The 14,399-nt window shown below is 37.3% G+C and overlaps 1 protein-coding gene across 2 annotated transcripts in view; it reads right to left on the bottom strand.

Moving 5' to 3' along the window:
- Positions 1–14,399, bottom strand: part of Dgki (diacylglycerol kinase iota) — a 414,620-nt gene that overhangs the window by 61,598 nt on the left and 338,623 nt on the right. For both annotated transcript variants that reach the window (XM_026398565.1, XM_026398566.1), the window contains one exon: positions 1,593–1,662. In XM_026398565.1, the coding sequence (XP_026254350.1) occupies positions 1,593–1,662 (70 nt within the window). The remainder of the gene's footprint in view (positions 1–1,592; positions 1,663–14,399) is intronic.

The following is a 14,399-nucleotide window of genomic DNA, read 5'->3' as shown; positions in this document are numbered from 1 at the left end:
GACTTCCTAAGGAAGGGCCTGAATGAAGATGCAGCCGGAAACACAGCTGGCCTTAAAGCCATCACATGACTTTCAAACTGCGTCCTTAGAGGCCTATCTGAAGGAAACAAACAGACAAAGTAGATAGAGATATGTATATGGTATAGATGGAGATACAGATCATTCTCTGAGAGGAATTGAGGTGCATCTGTGGTATGAAAAAAAAAAAGAAAACAAAAGTACATATTTTGAGTATCTAGAAATTATTTTGAGTATTCCTAATATTTAAAAAAAATTATTTCTCCTCCCTTAAATCCAAGAGTTCACATATTACAGATGTTTTACAAAAAAAGAAAGAAAAAATAGCATGAGAGAAAAACTCAAAAACACAATTTATCATTTAAAAATCACAATTTTTTAAGAGCAGTTTTTCTCTAAATAAAACTGAGTTAAGAACTAAGACAATCAAGGTCACTGCTCTTTAAAATGTAAGACTAGAGTAAAATCTGCCTCTAAAATGACTTATTCTACTCTGTTCTTAGCCGGTTTCAGGCATGATTTTAACCATGAGTTAACCATTAAAAGGTTTTCAATGAAACTCTTTATAGAGTAAAATAATATCTAGATTAAAACCATTATCAACACCATTATCCACTAAGACTGTACATAGAACATAACATTTTTATAATAACATATAAGTACTTTCATAATTTTCTTCAAATTGAGATGTTCCTCTGTTAATCCAGGAGCAACAAATGATTGTGCTGAGTCCGAGGAGGCGGCTGATGAGCATTAGTGAAAACCTACATCTGATTTACATGGACTAGGGCTCACGTAGATATGGGTGCCCACCTTCCTAGCCATTGCAACTCACACACACTGTCACTCTGACCTACACCTATGTCCTCTCAGATAAATAAGAGAGGTCTACAGTGAAAACCATGTCTCCATATAGACAACAGAGAGATCGGGTGGTAGAAATGTTGGGTAGTATATAAATAACAATGTGTAGAGTTAAGAATGTATTTCAGTACAAATGACTGGATAAAAAAAAATGGGATTAGGATGTATCTATAAGAGTGAGAAAAGCTTGAGATGGGAAATGGACTCATTAAACAATCCCCAACATGCATGCAATCTGTCATGCTCACTACAGCAGATGTGAGTGCAACTGAAATTTTGTATCCTTGTTACAAAAATGTATACATTAAAATGAAATGATTGTTTCATAAAAATAACATGGAAGCTCCATGACATGCAAATAATATAGAAATCAGTTCCCATCTTGTGCATGTAGAATCTACCCACTGGCCTGAATCAATTTAAGGGAGGCCATCAGCAGTTATAGCCAAAGTGGGGTGATAAAAGAAAAATGTTAGCTTGAGCAATGTGATACTGAGTTCCACCAGCTGTTAACCAAGCGCTTGGAGGAAGTAACTTAGGCAGAGGTGCTGTGGCATCAGCAAGCCACCTCATTTGAGATGCAAATACCAATTGTGGTCCCAGAAAAGCTTTTGGAATGATCTTTGGAAAACTAGTCCTTCTATCAATCCATGCCCTGCCCTGCTGGCTCCAACCCCCTCCAGGCCCTGGTGAAGAAAAGCCACACTCACCATCTAGGAAGCACCACCGAGGGGACAGCCTCTGAGCCGAGAGTGCCCTGGGGAAGGAGGTTTCATGGTCCTGGAAAGAGACACACATGCCCGTGGCCCCATGTGAATTCCCCAAGGGGCTTCCCCCCCTGACAATTTTGTCACATCACCCTCTTCTAGAAGTGCCCACCCTTTCCTGAACAAAGGAATGGTGAGAAGATCAAAGTAGGCTCTACCAGAAACAGAAACAGAAACATGACTTTGCTTTGAGATTATTATTATTTTTTTACATGGAGCTTCTTAGAAGCACTCCCACATAAAACTTGCAGGAGATACTCGATTGTTACCCTACATATTCATGAACTAACTTGAGACACTGACTGCCTTCTGGTCTTTTCTTTCCTTTTGTGAAGCTGAGGAGCTCCACATAGGTTTAACATGGGCATATCATAGGAGAAAACTGAACTGTATCCACTGTTCAGATGGAACTTAGAAGTATGTAGGAAGCTCAAGAAGCCTTGGAACTCACAGAGCATCTATTACAAAGAAAAATCAAGCTCCCATGTCAAGGTCATCACTAACCTCATGGGTATCTTGGGATGAGCCTCCTTCTTTCTTAAAATTTTATTTCTATAACATTACTAACATCTACTTAAACTCATCTTTGGTTTGCAATGGTTCTCCCTCTAAAAACTCAATGACCCTCAACTTGATAATTTTCTAAACCTCTCCTTTCTTGCCCCACCAAACTCCTGAAGCATGTGCTTAGTGTCTCCCACCTCTGACTTCCAGTTGCCCACTTTGATTATGATCTCTAGAAGTCCAGCTTTCAGAAATCTTCCAAGAGATCGAAAAGACCTGCTTTCTGCCCTGAGTTAACACTACTCTCAATCTTAAAACTTCCTTGGAATCTCCAAAGCTTTTACTTCTTATGAGTAACTAAGGATAAACTAGCAGAACAAGACTAGTGAACTGGCAGATTGAAAACTGAAAGAATTATATCCTTATGGTGACAAACTTTCAAACATTAAACATTTCCTACTAACAGAAGTTCACAAATAATACCTGATGGATAAAAGTGCTTTTGGGTTCACAGGACATGATTTGGAGCCTTCTAGCTCTGGTTCATAGTGAAACTGAAATCACTGAGGGACAAGAGATAACTGTGGGAAGCCAGGTCCCTGTGGGGAAGACACCTGGGACTTGACCCCTAATGACCCCCATTAGGGGTTTGAGATATTCAAATATGGGGAACATCCCTGGAGGACAGCTATGCTGCCAGCAATGTCAACTTGACAGAGGAAGCATAGGTGTGCTTGACCTTGTGTGTACAGAGGAGACAGGAGAAGCAAACAGGAATAGCATGGAGAACAGACTACGTTGACTCCTAGGGGTTAGTCATTACTCCTGCTACCTCTCTTGATCCTCAGGCAAAGCCTAGAACTAAATCAATGGTTCTCAAAGTGTGCACCATGGATCAGTAGCATCACCTAGGAACTTGTTAGAAATACAGATTCCCAGGACTCACCCCAGGTCTACAGAAACTCTGGGGTGGAATCCAGTGATCTGTTGTAGCAAACCTTTCAGATGAGTCTGATATTTGCTAAAGAACCATGGAACTAAAGCTATCAGGACTAAAAGAGGTTCATACCAGAAATACTGAGTATACAGTTTTTAAAAATTAATGATTCTGTGAATTAATTAATTAATTGATAGAGGAATAAATGGCCTCATTCAGGACTGATACCAAAATTTATGTTATAGGTACAGAATTAAGATAGCTCTGGAAACAGATAGAGCTGCTTTTTTGCACTAGCTTTGTCAACCTGATGGTTGAGCTAAATGAAATCTTGACATGTACTCAATACTTATGTTTATAAAAATTATGTTTAACATTCTGAGAATTATATTTTGACAAATGTGATATCTCTCTTTAATGGAACTTACATTTCTCAATGCATTTTTTACAAAATGTGTAAAGCTACTGACATCTCAGTTTTGTGAGAAATGTAATTATAGACAAAAAAATTTGAAATCGATTTGAAATGTTTAGTGGCAACTATGAAAGCTAATAAATAAAGATATTAAACAGAAACATGGTTGTCTTCTCAACCTTAAACACCAAGGACACTTTCTGAATTTTGATATTAAATATCAGAGAACACCATAAAAACATACATGAGTTTCTACAAGTAAAAATCAACTGAAATACTATACAAATATTTGATCTATCATTTTAAAAATGTAAAGAAACATGATGTTATCACTAGGACATTCAAATTAGAGAAAATTTGATATTCTTCCCTCTAATTAGCAAAACACATATTGATAAACTACCTCAGCCACATGACAAGTTTATCACACTTTTAAAGAAATGTTGATGTAGGAAAGACAGTGGAATGAATCTGACATAAGTTTTCTATGTACATGTGTGAATCACCACAGTGAATCTCTACATCATGTTCAACCAAAAGACTGGGATCCTAATTAGAATAAGATATACTCCATGTTTGTATAAATATGTCAAATATACTCTACTGTCATGTATAATGTATAACTAAAAACAACAAATTTTTTAAAAAGAAGAAGAAACATGGATATAAATATATGCCTTTTCACGTGTAGGTGTCTGTATGTCCGAAGAGTTTTATGCACATGCCTGACTGCATTTATTTTGCTTATTTTTGTTCACTGGTTTATTCTATATAATTGCAGACCAACTTTTTCTTTAGCCATTCAAATGTTCCCTTGGGCTTTTATCATGAATATCAGTGACTGCTACACTGTGCATGAACATTTTAAGATTGTCACAGACCTGGTCTATGCTCTGAAAATGGATTTTTCTGTAGTTGTCCTCTAATAGTAGCATAATTCTTGACATTCAACTGCTTAGCAATAAAAGGTGGTCAACTTCCACCTCCAACTAGAGTGCTGTTTAATAGTTGGTCGAAGGATGTGATGAGCTTAACAAATTAGAATTATGCTCTTTTCTCCATTTCCTTTAGTTTCAAATTGGTAGAAGGTTTTAAAAATCGTCAAAATGAAGATTAACTTAAGATAAAATACAATGCAATGTACAGAATGTAAGAAGAATTTCATGCAAACTGAGAATATGGAGACAGAATCATTCAAAATCGCATACAGTATTTATTTACTCTGCAATTTGACACAGCATTTGGCATCACTCAATGACCTTCAGAAGGTTTTGTCTAAAGAGGTTCTATCACTTTGCTTGATGAAAACACATCAGTTCCATATAAATCTTCCAAATATTTCAATGGCTTTTTGAACAGGTTCAACAATTCTTGAACCCTGAAATTTTATATTAAATTTGGTTGACTATGGGCACATGCATTTTTCTGGAGAGAGACAACCTGCTTCTATAGGTTATCAAAGTGATCTGACATTCCCCAAACGTTAAAAAGCCAGTAATTTAAACAATCCAAAATTTAGGTCAAAAGAAATTCAACAAAATAAGAGAATTCGGATCAGTAAATTGCCTTGACAATATCTAAAGACTCAAAAGCATAGGAATCTCTGTTTCAAAAATTCTTGGTGACTGAAATACCAAACAGCAGCTCTCTGAGTTTGTGGGTACTCTTGATAGTGGGCAAGTCTGGTAATTATAAAAGACACAATGGACATTTTGCTTATTTCTATGCATGGTCTATCCCAAACATTTGTTCTCAGTGTCTTGAGTTCCAGCTCTGCTCATTTTTTTTAATAGACATTTTGAGCTTTGTATAGTCTTAATAACTGAAATAAATAATATTATTAATTAAAATCACAGAAATCTTGATTTCAAATGTTAATTTTAGTGAAAAGAAAGGATAATTTCTTGCTGAACTGAAGACTAACCTGCAGTTTTGGAGGTTGGTCAGGAAGCTCAAATAGAGACCTAACTTTTCTAAAATGCTACCTAAAAGGGGTTTGCATCCTCATTCTCCTTCTTTGAAGCTCTTTCCACCTTTTATGTTAAAAAAAAAATTGAGCTTGTGAGAGGATGGTTGTAACATAATGAGGTCCTATATTAAAAGTCACTTGAAATCTGAAGAAAATATGATTAATATCTGGGTAGATTTATAATGTGATTAAACTAATTTTTTTTCATATAGAAGAAGTTACACAAAAGCAGTGAAGTCTCAACAGAATTCTGCCCTTGTACCTAATCCATACCCATATATGCAGATAAATAGACCCTGGGATACTGAAAGCAGAGATTTTCCTGAAATCAGTGTGGAAATGGTATTTCCATGTAGCAGACAGACACAAAATGTAAGACATACCTGCAATATATACCAATGATCTATAAAATTTTTAAAAAGGCAAGGAAATCTAACTACCTTAGCCCACATGGGTGCTGGGACTACATCTGAAAGACCTGAGGGAGAAGAGGAGGTCAAAGGCAAGCTTGGGCCAAGACCTGGTGGTGGCTCTGTGGTGACTGTGGTTATTGAATTTCTTTTGATTTGAAAAACTGAGTAAGATTTACCGACAGTGAAGAAGTCTGCTTTGGAAAACTAAAATTTTTGTAGGATAAGATCATCATCATAAGAGGCAAAAATTGGCATGACAAAAACAAATGTACCTGTCCTTGGGATATTTAAATATCACATGGGAGACACACCTCTGAAGGGGAAAGAAGAACAAGCCATGACATTGTAAAGGATCCAGTCTGGCTAAACAGCAAGGACAGAGGTGATGGAAGTCTGGTTGATCTCCAGGAGCACCAGCTTTGAGGGTCACAACTATCCTGGCCCTACCAAGTAGCAGCTCTGAGGATCTAGGGAGGTTTCCTATATAATCTGTCCCTGGACCATCTCATTTGTAAAATAGCTATAACACTATCTATTGTACAAAATTCTATTGGGGAATAAGTGAACCAGAATGAACAATGTTTACTTTATTTGCTGTTTCTTACCAATACGCTGACACAGATATTCTAGACAAGTGATTCTTGGGCAGCTGACACACAAAGATGCTACCTGACACAACTGTGACCCTTGGTCACATGAGGAGCTTATGAGACACACACCATATTCCGGAGCACATCATTTAGTTGGCGCTACCCCAGCACAACACTGTTTCATCCATACCACATTTGTACTCAGATTCTGGGTTTCAGAGAAAAGATTAAAAAAAAAATAGGACAAATTTGTATGAGTGGACACAAAAAAAGAATGACATGCAACAAAAGCTGAAATTATGCCATTTGTTGGTTTGGTGCTTGTAGAACTTGTCTTAATCAGCAATCCAATGGTTCTTTACATAATATTAGAAACTATATAATTGACTTAAATACAGGGTATTGTCTTCAAGGCTGAATATCTTTTATCACCAACAGCAACATTTTTCAGAGCACTTTATTTTGCTGGCCTCTCTCTTCCCTATTCCATAGTAACTGGGCTTACTTGATATTTGCTTACTTTCCTCAAAATTTACTTTTCTTGTGCTGATCTGGGTTGTCAGTTGTCTCAAATCTGTAATTACTACTTCAGTGAAACAATCATGATCAATATTTTCAATGTACATTTATCAGAGTCAATGAAGTATGGGTGGGATTTGTCAAGTCTGAGAGATGAGAAATTTCCAGACCCATCTCAAGCAAAAGCAGGAAGAAAGCAAATGCTAGAATGATCCTGATGGCTGCAAAGACCTTCCTTCCTCTCTAGTAGTTAAGGACATTCCACAGTTCCAGCCTCCACCAACAATTAAACAAATCTTCCTAATTCCTTACTAGACAATTTTACTCCTGGTGATGGTTTCCGCTCCCTCAAATTCTCCAGTCAGGTTGCCTTTCTACCCCCCATGCACTCTGCTGTTTGAGAATCCCACAGAAATATGGTGGTCAAGGTCACTGTCTGGCACAGGGAGGATGAAAAATTTAGACTATATTAATGTAGAGAAAATTGTGATTATAGATTTTAGATAAGTACACTACATGTGCTATGGTTATGACTCTAAACACCATACAAAAATGACCAATCTTAATAACTTTTTAGTGTGTTATTTGGCTCTAATTTCTGTTACAATTTTATCTTCATATTCATACCTTGTGTGGTCCTGGCATTAAGGAATCCTGGAATTAGGGTTATCTTTCAACCTCTGCAAGAGGTGAGCAATAGCTCAATGTGGACCATGAATCAGATTTGAACAGGAAACAGGAAGTGAGAAACAAAATGGTCCTCACGGTAGGGTGTTGCTTTCTAGGGCAGGCTTTAATTTTATGAGATTGCTGACTTGGACCTGGTAATGTCTTATCACTAAACAAAAACACAAATGAACGGTCAGAAATATGCTGAATTTGTGAATTCTACACATTAAAAATAAATGTACAGTGGCCTATTTTCTGGTAAAGCCAAAAACATAATCTTAAAAATATGCACCTTTCCAAAGTATCTGACTATACATACTTAAGAGATGGGATTGTGTGAATGCACCTACTCTGCAGAAGACGTTCACATAATTATGTGAGCTGTGCCTCTAACCATGACATCTATAGCTTTCAGTAATTTAGAGCCTCTAGCCTCCTCAGCCTTCTCAAGTGCACAATCAAATCAATGATTCATCAAAGAGATAAAATACTTGACTTGCTCATTTTTTGATCTGTTATTTTTCTTTATATAAATGGTGTGATTTAGAGGAATGCAACTGACATTGCTCTATAATGTAGGCTGAATGACATAACCTTAGAGGTGCCATGCTCCTTTCTATTTTAAACATAATAATCTAAAATGACATGCTCTTTAAGTGCATGATATTAACAAAAACTGCTTATTTCAAAAATCTTTGATATGTGAATTTTCTCACTTGATATATGTTAATAGAAAATCTCTCCTGATAGAAATATGGCCATGTGCACAAAAGCAAACCTAATATTTCTCATATATATGTATATATATATATTTTTTTCTCATATATATGTGAAATATATACATACATATTCATACATGATTTCTGAAATCCAACTGGCATGAATCATATATATATATATATATATATATATATATATATATATATATAAAATCAATAAAGGAATTATTTATTTAAATTACTCTTTGGCATGCATATGACAAACTTATCCTTAATTTACATTCACTTCATTGTAGCTGATGCACACATCATTTAATGGAGGCACAGAAGTCCCATTACACACTCCAGTGGTAATGCACTTAAGCCATACTCACCTAGCATTTCACTACAGTGTCAATGTGAATGAAATTCTTTTTCTTTCGTAAAATTTAGGAAAGATGTAAACAGAGGCAAAACAAAAGTCCTATGGTTTGGGATTCTCTGCTTCATTTAATAACATCTAGATAATCATAGCCTTACTTCTACAATTCTCTCTTGCTTACCCATCAGAATTTCTCATCTGGGTGCTCTGACATCTCTAACACTAGCAAATCCATCCATTTTTTTTTCTTCTGCTTACAAATATGTGTTTATGTGTCTCTGTCCAACTACAGTCCTAACAGAACTGCTACTGCTATTTTTCTATATCAAGGCTCTTTATCCTCAAATCTACACTAGCACCCACAACTCCTATAGCACCAGAATACAGAAATGGGGTGGCCATTCTTAGAGCCAACTCCGGGAGATGAAGAAATAGGGATGGTGATAGATAGAACATGGAAAAAGGAAGTATTCTGACACTTTGAAGAGTTCCTTTGGGTGAGAAGGTCCTAATGATAGCTGTGTGTGTGTGTGTGTGTGTGTGTGTGTGAGAGAGAGAGAGAGAGAGAGAGAGAGAGAGAGAGAGAGAGAGAGAGAATGAATTAACAGTACTGCCTTCACTCGTACCAGTCAACAGTCAGGGCCCTCGGCTATTCACACTTTAAATCCTCATCTGACCCATTTCTGACAGCTTCAATCCATCCCAAAGGAAAACATTCTCTAAAGTCCCCACCTGCCCCTGCCTTTCTCTTGGATAAGATAAATTAATTCCCAGAAGACTCCCTCAAACTTGTCTTAACTTATTTATTGAAGAACTTCTCCTTCATCAAAAAAGAAAGACTAAACAAACAAAAGAATAAAGGAGGAAGAGATTTTGGAGTAAAGAGAGAGAGGGATAAAGTCTGACAACATCAAGAGAAAAGGAACAAGTAAATTATCTGTGGAAAAAGACTGTTTGCCTGGAACTAGAGGGAGCTTTCATACAACAGAGACCCACGCTCCAGAAGAGCAGGTACATGGGGGAAGAAGAGGTCAGAGGATGAGCAAATGGATACTGACTCAAACCTGACCATGAGGTTTATCTCTTGGAAGCGAAAAGCCTCTACACTGCTTTAAAGAATGAAAGGACTTTTCAAAAATGTCCTATTTTAAAATATTTCAAACCTCTGGTGTTATTTTGAAGTAAATAATTCTTAGAGAAAAGAATCACCTTGATAGATCCATTTTGGTATCTACTATTGATTCCCATGGTATTCACTAAAACCTCATGCTGTTAACTCATAATATTCAATGCTACACAAAGCAGTGTCCTGGGAAATAGGAAAACTGAGTGTCTCTCCCACCTGAAAAAGAAAAAAGAAAAAAAAAAAACCACACAACACAATTGCTCACAAAAATCTCTTTATTCCACTCTGCCATCTATCCCTACCTTACTAATAGCTGCCTCTTTCTGCCTTCCCTCCCTACTTGTTCTCCTCCTGGTCCTTTTCCTTTCTTCTTCCTTTTCCTCACCCAGGGCTTACTCCTTGCCTGTGGATCCCATCTGTGCAGCACCAGATGCCTCAGGGTTTCTGTAGCAACTCCACACCACTGACATTCTGGGCTGGGCTGCACACTTTAAGATATTCAGTGTCACCCTTGGCCTCTGCTCAATGGATTCTGAATATCCAGACATCGCCAAGTGGTACAGAACCACCGTGGGAACAGCAGAAGCTGCCTCTATTCCCTAGGAACTTTACAACTTGGGTAAGAAGAGACATGATTTCTAGGGATAATACACCAACTTTATGAAAGGTGGTAAAGTGCAATTATCTTTACAAATTCCAGGTGTTTTGTTTTGCTTTGCTTTTGGCCAACAAGAATACCCTGAATCTGCCCACAGTGTTGTTCTGGATAACATATGAGTTGCAGGCCACAGAGATGACATTACGATGGAGGCACCTTTGTCTTCTGACCTTAGAGATGGTGCAGCAGGAATTTTCAGCAGGCTATAAATATCCAACACACTCTTGTATAACCCATAACACCTTGTTAGGTTAATGCAGGGTGTCATTTTTTAAGCCTCCGTGCTTTGCTGGCAATTCACTATGAATTTGGAAAAGGAAGAAACCAAAGCACCGAAATGCTTAAGTGTCAAGGGGCTGCCACAGGGCTCACTAATAGGGTGTTCTGGGCACACGAACATTTCTAAATGCTGGGTTTTTTTTTTCTCTTGCATTTTTTTTTTCTTGTCTTAGAAAACAGCTAAAATCCCAGCTGCAAATTAGTGAGCTGACAGGGTTTCTCAAGTTTTTAAACTTACTGGTGTTTATTCATTCTCTTCACAGCTAATTTTCCAAGCATATTTAATGCCATCTCAGACATAACAAAGTTCATTAAAAAGTATGTAAGCATTTCAGTGTCTATGTTTCTTAAAGCTTTTTCTCCTACATCACCCCCCAACCCTCATGGAGACAGTCTAAAGTTTCTGATAGTATCAGTTTCTTCAGTAAAAAACAAAAGACCTTTCTTTTGGTGCTGGGGATTGAATCCAGGGGTGCCTGAGCAACAACCCCAGCCCTGTTTAGTTTTTATTTTGAGACCAGTCTCAGATAAGTTGCTGAGGCTGGTCTCAAACTTGTGATCCTCCTGCCTCAGCCTCCTGGGCTGCTGGGATTACAAGAGTATGTTAATGTGCCTGGCTAGAAACAAAAGATTTAATATTAAATTTCCTGCCAGTGGTTCTGTCACAGTCTACATAAAAATAAATTAATGGCAATTGCATCTCATATTTTATCTGTACCTTTAGGAAAAAAAATACAGAAATCAATTCTCATCATCTCAGACTCTTGAAAGCATTTGGCCTTGTTCACCACCCCTTGCTCTTCCAGGTATCACACTGTGGGCTAACTCTTGACCTCTAGGTCCCCTGTTGGCTGCCTCCATCTCCAAGGCTCTTCTTGACTGATGGTTCTCTTGAACCCATGCTCTTCCTAACTGATGCACATACTGACATGACTCTGGGCTCTGTGTGCTCTTTATTAGGCACTTTACAGGTAACCTCCAGCCCTGTAGTCCTAACTACCGCCCATTTGCTGATGACAACCACATTTCTATCTGGGAGCCTGGATTCTTAAACAAACTTTAACATTCACATACCAAATGTCCTACTCACCGAACCTCTTGGACCTCACAGGTCTATCAAAATGAGTGTGGCTGAAAACAGAAGTCTTTCTTCACAATTCCTCTACCTCATTCCTGCCCTGAGAATCTCAGGCAAATGTGAACATTCATCTCCGGCAGCTTCTGGCTTCCACCTTCGCTGCTCAGGAAATTCCTCACCTCCCTTACCTGGGCTCTGGCCACATTCATCCAATATCATCTCTCTACTAGTTAAGCTTCCTGTTTCAGGAGCAGATGCTGGACTTGCCGATCTTTTGACATCACTTAATACCCAAAGCCTCCTGCTTCCTATAGTTCTGCTCCCTACTTTCATGACTGTAAGGAGAACTGTGGGGAGGTGGCACCCTGATGCTCATCCTTGATCATGACCTAGTTGTCCTTTCTGCTCAGTACACAATACCTCGTGATGAGACATTGATAATAGCAGCTTTCACACCAGGGCTGGACTTGAAGGAAGGTCAACAGCACAGTCAGATCCTGACCAAGTCAGGAAAATATAATTAATCTTACTACATGTTTTCATTACCAAACAATAAATAAAACAACTATTCTTATCATATATTTAGAATTTCATCCATCTCCTGATCTCTACAGAGATGGCATAAAGATGGTAAAAACATCATGATAAAAAAACTCATGATCAAAACTGTCACCCCAAAAGACAGCATTCTTATAAGGCAAGATAGTAAATAAATATATGAGTTTCATAAAACTAGTTAGGAAAAACTACCTTTTGATAAAATTTCAAAAATTCAAAATGTAGGAGAATTAAAAAAAGCACAAACCTTTTTAATAAAACAGACCTGCCCTGAAATCATCATTGCCAATTGTTAGAGATCAGCTGTGATTTTAAAAGTACTACATATTTTGTAAAATGAAACTAAACATAGGTGGTGACTCTAGGCAAATACACTAGGAGGCAGTAAAAAGAATGTTGGGCTCTATCTAAGAAATAAGGTGGAAATCTGCCTTTTAGTGGTTGATTAAAAAGTCTAGAAGTAATTGTTTTTTTTAAAGTTTTTGATTAATTAATTAATTATAATTAGGTATATATGACAGCAGAATGCATTTTGATTCACTGTACATAATTGCAGCACAACTTTTCATTTTTCTGGTTGTACATGATGTAGCATTGTACCATGTGTGCAGTCATACCCATACCTAGGGTAATGATGTCCATCTCATTCCACCATTTTTCCTGCTCCCATGCCCCCTTCCCACCCACACTACCTTTTGCCCCATCAAAGTTCCTCTATTTTTCCCATGCCCCCCACCGATTATGGATCAGCATTCACTTATCAGAGAGAGCATTCAGGCTTTGGTTTTGGGGAACTGACTTAATTCACTTAGCATGATATTCTCCAGCTTCATCCATTTACCAGAAAATGTCATAATTTTATTCTGTTTTAAGGCTGAGTAATATTCCATTGTGTATATGTACCATAGTTTATTTATCTATTCATCTATTGAAGGGCATCTAAGTTGCCTCCACAGTTTCGCTAGTGTGAATTGAGCTGCTATAAACATTGATGTGTCTGTGTTACTATAGTATGCTGATTTTAAGTCCTTTGGTTATAGACTGAGGAGTGGAATAGCTGGGTCAAATGGTGGTTCCATTCCAAGTTTTCTAAGGAATCTCCATACTGCTTTTCAGACTTGTTACACCAATTTGCAGTCCCACTAGCAATGTATGAGTGTGCCTTTCCCCCCACATCCTTGCCAGTATTTATTGTTGTCTGTATTCTTGATATCTGCTGTTCTGATTGGCATGAGATGAAATCTTAGAGTAATTTTGATTTGTATTTCTCTAATTACTACGTATAAGAGAGCAAATACAGGCAATCATTGATCACACAAACAAAGAAATAAGGGAGCAAATACAGGTAACAAAAGATTGCTTCAAGAAAGAGATAGAGATTCTGAAATAAAATCCAATCAGAAATCTTTGAAATGAAGGAAACAATAAACCAAACAAAAAAACTCAGTAGAAAGCATCACCAACAGACTAGGTCACTTGGAAGACAGAGGTCAGATAATGAAGACAAAGTATACAATTTAGAAAACAAAGTTGATAACACGGTGAAGATGGCTAAGAAACAGAACATGCAAGAATTATGGGATAGCATCAAAAGACTAAATGTAAGAATTATTGGGATAAAGGAAAGCACAGAGATTCAAACTAATGGAATGCACAATCTCTTTAATAAAATAATATCAGAAAATTTCCCAAACATTGGGCTGGAACTGTGGCTCAGTGGCAGAAAACTTGCCTAGCATGTGTAAGGCACTGGGTTCAATTCTTAGCACGGCATACAAAAATAAATAAAAGAAAGAAAGACATGCTGTCCACCTACAACTACAAAAAAAAAAAAAGAAAAAAAAAGAAAATTTCCCAACCATGAAGAATGAATTGGAAAATCAAATACCAGAGGCTTATAGGACACAGAATGTACAAAATTACAACAGATCTACACCAAGTCACATTATAATGAA

This window comes from Urocitellus parryii, chromosome 3 (genome assembly GCF_045843805.1).
Source record: "Urocitellus parryii isolate mUroPar1 chromosome 3, mUroPar1.hap1, whole genome shotgun sequence".
In the NCBI taxonomy this organism is placed as follows: domain Eukaryota; kingdom Metazoa; phylum Chordata; class Mammalia; order Rodentia; family Sciuridae; genus Urocitellus; species Urocitellus parryii.
This window is presented reverse-complemented; position numbering and strand designations above follow the sequence as displayed.